Genomic DNA, 8,492 nt, shown 5'->3' on the forward strand with positions numbered 1-8,492 from the left:
TCTACTAAAAATTTTTTAAAAATTAGCCAGGCGTGGTGGTGCACGCCTGTAATCCCAGCTACTTGGGAGGCTGAGTCATGAGAATCGCTGGAACCCAGGAGGCAGAAGTTGCAGTGAGCCAAGATTGTGCCACTGCATTCCAGCCTGGGTGACAGAGTGAGACTATATCTAAAAAAAATAGATGTTAAAATTTATTTTTATTTTAAGTTATGGGGTACATGTGCAGGATGTGCAGGTTTGTTACACAGGTAAATATGTGCCATGGTGGTTTGCTGTACCTCTCAACCCATCATCTAGGCATTAAGCCGAGCATGCATTACTTAGTTTTCCTAATGCTCTCCCTCCCCTCACCCCACCCCCCGACAGGCCCCAGTGTGTGTTCTTCCCCTCCCTGTATTCATGTGTTCTCATTGTTCAGTTCCCACTTGTAAGTGAGAACATGTGGTGTTGGTTTAAAGAATAGATTCTTAACATTCACATTACACACACAAATAAGTTGGTAAGGTGATGGATATTTTAATCAGCTTGATTTAGTCTTTCTACAAGGTATACATTGATCAAAACATCACCTTGTGCCCCATAAATATATGTAATTGTTAAAAATAAATAAATATATAAAAATGAATAGGCAAACCACCAACTGGATAAGTATAATACACATAACTACCAAAAGAATCATTCAGCATATGAAAAAATGTATACAAATTAATAATGAAAAAGACAAATACTTAATAAAAATAGGCAAAACTTAAGCAGACACTGCCAAAAAAAAGAGTAGCTAAAAAGCACTTAAAAGATGCTCAATTTAATAAGTCATTAGAGAAATGCAAATTAAAACACAATGAGATACTATTTAACACTCATTACAATGACTAAAATTCAAAGACTGGCAATACCATGTTTGTTGGGAGCAATGTGGAGCAACTGGAACTCTCATACATTGCTGGTGGGAATGTGAAATGGTACAAACATTTTAGAAAATAGCTTGGTACTTTCTTATAGAATTAAGTATACATCTTTCCATGATCCTGCAATTTCATTCCACATTGTCTATACAAAGAAATGAAAACATTGTATCTACAAAAAGACTTGAATAAGAACATTCACAGCAGCTTTATTTATAATAGCCAAAAAAATCATAACACATCACACATATATCTGTCAGTATGAAAATAGTTACACCATAGTACACTCACACAATTAAATAGTACTCAGCTTTATGAAAGGAACAAACTACTGATACATGTGATGCAATAACATAGGTAAATCTTCAAAATATTATGTTGAGTGCAAGAGCTAGAAACAAAAAATACACATATTATGATTCTAAAAAGATACAGTTAAAGGTCAGGCAAAGCTAATATTTGTTGATTGAAATAGAAACAATGGTTTCCTCTGGGGGCAGGAAGAATGAGGGAGCACAGGGGAACTTTTAGAGATGATGAAAATATTTTGTCTTGAATAAAGTTTGAGTCACATAGGTGTATTCATTTAACAAAACTCATTAAGCTGTACATTTATGATCTGTGCATATCGTTCTCTTAATTATACCTTAATTAAAAATAATAAAAAATTATTAAAAGATGCAGCATTTACAATTAGTATTTTATTTTGTGGAACACGTAACTTTTAAAAATACGTGCAATTTAATTAACAAAATAAATGCTCTGAGTTCTTTGGAATAAAAGGTAAATCTGACATACAGCCTGTCCTCCAAGAACATGGAGTCTATAAGACCATTGGAAACTTCCAGGACAAATTAGAGTGCCCCCAGAGAGGGAAGATTAGAGCAAAGGGGAAGGAATGGGAAGGCGTGTAGCTGGGATTTTAAGGGATGGCATGTGAAAGGAAACCACAGGAAGACAGTGTACCTCAAACTTTAAATATGTATTGACATTGATTTATCTAATTATAAAACTTAATTTCTTGTTTGCAAAATTCAAAAGCAGTGAAAGCAATAAATTTAGTGACCCAAATCTGGTAAATGGAGACTTTTCAGAGGTTTAACTTAAAAATTAACCAGTTTATTCATTCATTAAGCCATTCAACAAAGATTTATTAAGCTAGGGGGATATTCTAAGGTCTGCCAAAATGAAAGACGACTGCTCTTTTGGAGCTAGTTTTAAATTTAATTCTTCTAATTTTGTTGAGACAGAAATTGTACGGAAGAGAAAAAGAAATTAATTAAAAATATAACATTCTTTGAGTCCCTATCAAGCGCAGTGACCAAAGAAATGTAGACCTTTTCTGCCCTGCTTTCAGCCTTCTGCGAAAGGTAGGATTCATTAAAAGTGGGAACAGTCATGGACCGCAGAGTTGGCAAAGCTCTCATAGGGCTGTGAGTAAGGCAGTTCCAGAGACACTGCACTTAGTGTTTGTTTCATAGGCACTGTCTCACTTAATCCTCACAAGGACTCTCTTAACTGTTTTAAAATCAGGGCTGAGAAAGTTCAGCAAATCAGACAGACAGGGGCAAAGTTGCCTCTCAAAGCCACATATATCTGATGGAAGTAGAGGCTGTCCATCTCTACACCAGACTGCTTCTCGACATCTCCGGGGTGCCCTGACGGAAGCATCCTTCACTGTGATCCACCTCAGCAATGTCCTGCAGAGCCCTCTGGAGAGCCAGCTTGAGGATCGGCTGCTGCAGCCGCCACTGCTTCCTAAAAGAGCCCACGAAGAAGTAAATGATGGGGTTGGCACTGCTGTTAAGAGATGACAGGACAACTGAAACTGGATGAATATGACAAAATAAGACATCAGAATTCTTCCAGATCCATAATATTAGGAACCACTGAATGCCAAAGGGCAGGCCGCAGAGGAGGAACACCAGCACTGTGAGCAGGACGGTCAGGTACAGCCTGGTCAGAGGCAGACCCCTGGAGCCACAGAGGATCCTGACCAGCAGGGCCAGACTGGACCCACAGAGAACCATGAATAAAAAAATCAGCCATGCTGCAGTGATTAAATCAAATGTCTGACACCAACCAGAGTCACCATCACCAAATAAGCCACAGAACTTCCCTTCCAAGATGCTCAGCAGTAGGGACAGGGCCCAGAGCAGGACACACGCGACCGCTGACAGGTGTCTGGGGCGGCGGCAGCGATACCAGATGGGCCACAGGACGGACAGGCAGCGCTCGGTGCTGATGGTGCTCAGCATGCTCAGGCCTGCAAGGTAGGCACAGGTCATCACAGTGATGAAGAAGCTAGGGAAATTGATGGAGATGGAACAGAAGACGTTACTGAGGTACACCAGGCAATTTATAATCTGGAAGCAGAGGAAGAGGAAGTCGGCGCCGGCCAGGCTGAGGACGTAGACAGAGAAGGCGTTCCTGCGCATGCGGAAACCCAGGAGCCAGAGCACAAACCCGTTTCCTACCAGCCCGACCAGGGCAATGAAAAGGATCAGGAAGACCGAGATCAGGGTCTCCTTGCCACAAAACAGAGGAAGGGCTTGGTCATTTCCATTCATTGTTGTACTTTCTGTTCCCCAGGCCGGGGTGGTTGGATCCATGCTCAGAAAACCTCCACTGGTGCCCCTGGAAACAAAAACAAGACTTGAGCACCTGCTGCATGTTCACTGATTCTCATGACCAGCCTGTTATGTGGTAATTACTGCCCCTGTTTTACAGGAGAGGAAATCAGAGGCTTGAAGAGATTAAGTCATTTATTAAGGGCCAGGGAGTCCTAGCACCTGGATTCAAACTCATTTCTTGCTGACTCTAAATCCTGGGCTCTTTCTATTACAAGGTAGATCCTCTGCTGGTATGGGAATATTCTAAGGCCCAAACACCCCCACTCACTGTCACTGTGTCATGTCTCCTGGAGGCAGGAAGAGAAAAGTCTAGGCAGAATATGTGGGGCAGCAAGAGACAGGACTCTGAGTTCAGCATTCTTTTTATCCTGGCATACAGATTTCCTCTCAGGGGCCAGAAGAAATGACCCAGGCCATGACCCATGGCCACCCTTAATGACTGAGAGGGGTCCATCAACAGTCAGAATGGAGATCATGATTTAGGGTCATAACGGAGAGGTGACTTCTTGCTAGGACAGGTCTGAGGACAGCCAGGCCTGTCAGGCTAGAAATTGCTCAGTGGGTCAGCTTTATGAAAACAGGAAGAATTTTTCTCTTATCCATTTCTGTGTCCTCAGTGCTTAGCTCAATGTGAGGGCATAGTGGAGGGTCAAGAAGTTTGTACCACATATAAATGAATGAATGAATGCATGCATGCGTGCATGGGGAGCCAAGAGTAGTTGAAAATTTGGGCTAAGTGGAACACCAACATTTTAAAATGAAATTAGTCACTAAAAAACACACATGTAAAGAAATGAAGAAAACATCATTCCTCATGTTTCCTTCTGGGAAAGCTCTGGTGTATTTGAAGGGATTGCTTCTGCCTACACAGATGGTGAATAATGGCCACTGTCATATCTTCAATCCAGGAAGGGCTAGTGTATGGCTTTTGCTCAGCACCCAAAAGAGTTTAAACTTCCAGTTTATGGAGAGGATTCAGGGTTTATCTGAATTTCTCTGCATCTTGGAGGAAAAGGGGGCAATTTGGGAAAATGAGAGAGAGGCAGCAATTGAGAGTGTCTAGTGTCTAGAGGTAACTAGAGGGTGTTGTGGTATGAATACATCTACGGTGGACCCATTACTTCCCCCAGATGATTTTGAGCTTTCTTTGCAAATTAAAGCATTTGTGAACAGGATTATTTGGGGAAAGGAGTGGGAAATTAGAAAAAAGAACCATGTCTACACTGTGCAGGGCTTTGGGGGGAAAAGGCAGATGCTTATGTAAATTACACTTGGGAAGGAGGCCTTACTCACAATGGGGTGAACAATAGCAGCTGGCTGAGTGCTCCTCAGGTATAGCCTCTTTAAATCCTCTTCAGAGCCTGGTGAGGTCAGTACTATTATTAGTCCCATTTTACAGATAAGGAGATTAAAGCACAAATATATTGAGTAATATGCCTCAGGTCTCACAAACAAGTGGTAGAGCCTGCATTTGAACCCACAGATCTGTGTCAGAGGGCTTGTTCTTAACCAGCCTTGCAGCCCCATTGCAAGGGTTCAATACCAACTACACATGAAGAAAGGAGAAAAGCAACAAGTAATGCTCATATCAAATCCAAAATGGAATGTCAAAATTGCAGTTTTTTAAGCCTAGATTAAGCAACTTTAAGAAATAGTAAGGAAAAGAAATTAATCAAATAAGGAGAAGAGATATGAATAGAAGCCAACTGAGAATAAGCAACTGAATGCAAGAGCTGTTTCTTGCTTCAGAAAAACAGCTGTCAATCACTCCACACTGCAGAAAACTCTCATGGGTTGGAGGCCTCCAAGGGGAGAGTGAATGTGTCCTCCATGGGGGTGCAGAATTGGCATCAAGGACTGAATGCATCCATCACATGCTGTCTTAGTTCCTGTAGCCCTGGTTGGCCTTGTGAGGATATGGAAGAAAACCACTTCTGTTGTCCTCCCTCAGGGCAGGTTGGCCTTTTTATTCGTGGCACTGAACACAGTTTGCACCTGTATTTTTTTTTTTTGAGATGGAGTCTCGCTCTGTCGCCCAGGCTGGAGTGCAGTGGCTAGATCTCAGCTCACTGCAAGCTCCGCCTCCTGGGTTCACGCCATTCTCCTGCCTCAGCCTCCCGAGTAGCTGGGACTACAGGTGCCCACCACCACGACTGGCTAATTTTTTGTATTTTTTTTTTTAGTAGAGACGGGGTTTCACTGTGTTAGCCAGGATGGTCTCGATCTTCTGACCTTGTGATCTGCCCGCCTTGGCCTCCCAAAGTGCTGGGATTACAGGCGTGAGCCACCGCGCCCGGCTCTGCACCTGTATTTTTAAGTGTATGTCTGTTTTTTCTTTTACTTCCCTCATTAAACTCAACATTTTTGTTGTGGTTGTTCACTATTATATCCCCAGCCTCCAACACATATCCCTTGGAGGCCATCTATTGTAATACGCTCATTTAACAAAGAAAGACAGGCTTAATGTGTACAAAAGAGTTTCCTGAATCACATGGTGAAAAGCAGGTCCAATACCAGCTCCTGGGGCCCTGTCCTAGGTTTATTTCTGTTCCATGTCCACGTCATTCACTATTTGTGAGGCAGTGTTGAGAAAAATCTCCAGGTGAGCACAGATGCTAAAAGAGAATCGGGCTATAGAGACTGCTTGTTGCCCCAAAAGCCATTCTCCTTTTCTCACACATAATAATTCTGAGTCTTAGATCAGAAAAAGGCCCATTTCTCAGCTTCCCTTTATGCTAATGGCACCATGTAACCATATGTGATGGTCAAGGGGAGGTGAGAGAAAGTGATATAACCAGCTCCTCCTGTACTCTTTCTTTTTTTCTCTTCTCTCTGGCTGGAATGCTGATGTGTTTGGGAGCCATGTAGGACCATGAGGGTAAGGGTACCGCTTTAGGGATGGGGAAATAGAAATTGGAAGGAGCCTTGATGTTTGATGTCTTAGAGTTATCAGCCCAAGTCTAATAAACATTCTTTTTGATTATCGCTATAATAGGTTTCTTTTTAGAGAAGCCAAAATCATAAACTTACATTACACATACCTGTGTACTTATAGCTGGGAGTACGTATGTACTCCCAATCCCTTTTTTTCCCAACCACATTCCATTCTCAAGGCATTTATGATGATAGTGAGAGACTAGTCCAAAGAAGTGACACTAGATGGGAAGGTCAAACAATTAAAGAAAAAGGAAGGTGATAGAATGAGAAACTGATTCAATCACATTAATAGAGAAAGTCTCAGGAAAGACAAACTGAGAAGAGGCTATGGGAAGAAACGGACTTTTCCTATTTGCTATTAGGATCTCATGTCCATCCTTCTCTACCTGCCTTTGCATCCTGGGAGGAGACATGTCTGTGCCTCGTCAATGGGCTGTCTTTCACTCAGGCTCCAAAGGGTACACATTGAAAGGAGATTGGAGGGTGACTTTTTTTTTCAGCCAAAGGGACACATTGACAGGAGATTGGGGGATGATTTTTAAAAAATTTCCTGGCTCTCTCCCTGTGCCCTGAAGGGCTGTGAGTTGGCAGTGGCAGTGTTTTTCTACCTAAGGACGTAGCCCTGTCTGGTGGCCCTTTCCTGTAGCCACAGCTATAGTTACAGTTACAGTTACCGCTACAGCACATTCTGAGTTCTCAGAACTTCTCTTTCTCCTTATCATTTCAGACCTAGCAACGGTAACAGCCCTGCACTATCACTTGCCTTTGAGGGCTTCATCATTCCTTAATCCCTGTTCACACCGTTGTAAACAGTCTCTTCACTAAACTCCTCTAAACTACTCCTTTAGAGTGTGTGATGTGTGTTTTCTGCTGGGACAATGACAGATATGAAGGAAAAACCTTTTGAATAACAAGAAAATCAGTGCAACCTGAGGTTTTAAATAACAATTTAGCTTAGGGAAGTAATGACTTCATTCTAGCCTGCCCCTAAATTAAAATCAGCAAAATCTTTCTCTCCATAGTTTCAGATTTGAGTGGTCGAAGAGAAGGGGAGAATATTGGTAGATAGAAGACAAGTGGGACGAACCTGCTTGACCCAATTTGGATCTCCCACCATCTAAGCTGCCAGCATCCAAAGCTTCCTCAAAGGAGCTTCCTGTCTTCTTTTCCTAATGAATTCATCAGGATGTGGACTAAGGTAAAAACCAAAACTGCCTTTGAAAGAAGATGGTTCTTGAACAAACTCTTACCTTAACACCCTTCTTTCTACTGGAGTTGGTGAGTTGAGAAGTGCTTTCCTGGGACTGGCAAACAGCTGAGGATGGGGAGATGCCTGCAGGAGCTGGAGTGAAACCTGATGACTGAGTGAAGCTTATCAAGATGCTCAACAACCCTGTGATTTCCTGTACAGAGGGTGCTGGAAAATAAGAGTATGACACATGAAACCACATGAGATGTTTCTCAGCATTTGCCCTGACTCCAATCACTTATCTTGGTTCCTCCCCTACCCTCTCCGGCCCCACTCCCTGCAAGGAATCACCATCCTGAAGTCTTTCATTGCCCACAATGAGCATCCAGGAAGCAGACCAATCAAGCGACGTGAGCTTTCATAGCTAAAGAATAGTCTGCCCTCTTCTGCTTGGCATTCAAGGCCCTGGCTTACTTGATCTTTCAAAATCGGGTTTATTTCAAATGACACTAAGGTGTATAAAATGAAATGCAAAGTCTCTCGAAGTCTCATTCCCCAAAAGCAACCACTGCATACAGTTTCCATTCTTTTTTTAAAAAAAGCTTTGCATAATAAAACAACATTTCTATTTTTGATTTATCAATGTTAACAACTAGATATGTTGAGTCTCCTTATAAAATATAGGGGACTTAGCACATCACATGCACCGTCTGTCACGTTTCTCCCTCTACATCATGATATTTATTAGCTAGATTATTTTTAGATCATCTAGAGCCAACCAATATTTTCAGCCTTATCTCCTATGACTTCCTTTCATGTGCCTATGCT

General features: G+C 42.2%; 1 protein-coding gene across 2 annotated transcripts; it reads right to left on the bottom strand.

Annotated features, from left to right (window-relative positions):
- Positions 1-1,591: 1,591 nt before the first annotated feature.
- MRGPRX2 (MAS related GPR family member X2) lies at positions 1,592-7,824 on the bottom strand. 2 transcript variants are annotated; one of them, XM_057299121.2, is made up of 3 exons: positions 6,866-7,124; positions 6,580-6,693; positions 1,592-3,542 (listed from the first exon to the last, which is right to left on the bottom strand). In XM_057299121.2, the coding sequence occupies exon 3, from the start codon at positions 3,515-3,517 to the stop codon at positions 2,528-2,530; it is 990 nt and encodes a 329-aa protein (XP_057155104.2). In that variant the 5' UTR covers positions 3,518-3,542; positions 6,580-6,693; positions 6,866-7,124; the 3' UTR covers positions 1,592-2,527. The 2 variants fall into 2 exon arrangements, with proteins under 2 accessions (XP_057155104.2, XP_003830517.4); XM_003830469.5 differs by lacking the exons at positions 6,580-6,693; positions 6,866-7,124 and adding an exon at positions 7,726-7,824.
- Between the last annotated feature and the right edge of the window lie 668 nt (positions 7,825-8,492).

This window comes from Pan paniscus, chromosome 9, assembly GCF_029289425.2.
Source record: "Pan paniscus chromosome 9, NHGRI_mPanPan1-v2.0_pri, whole genome shotgun sequence".
In the NCBI taxonomy this organism is placed as follows: Eukaryota; Metazoa; Chordata; class Mammalia; order Primates; family Hominidae; genus Pan; species Pan paniscus.

Excerpts from the sequence above, each read along its gene's own strand:
- MRGPRX2 (XM_003830469.5), bottom strand. The coding sequence starts at position 3,517 with ATGGATCCAACCACCCCGGCCTGGGGAACAGAAAGTACAACAATGAAT.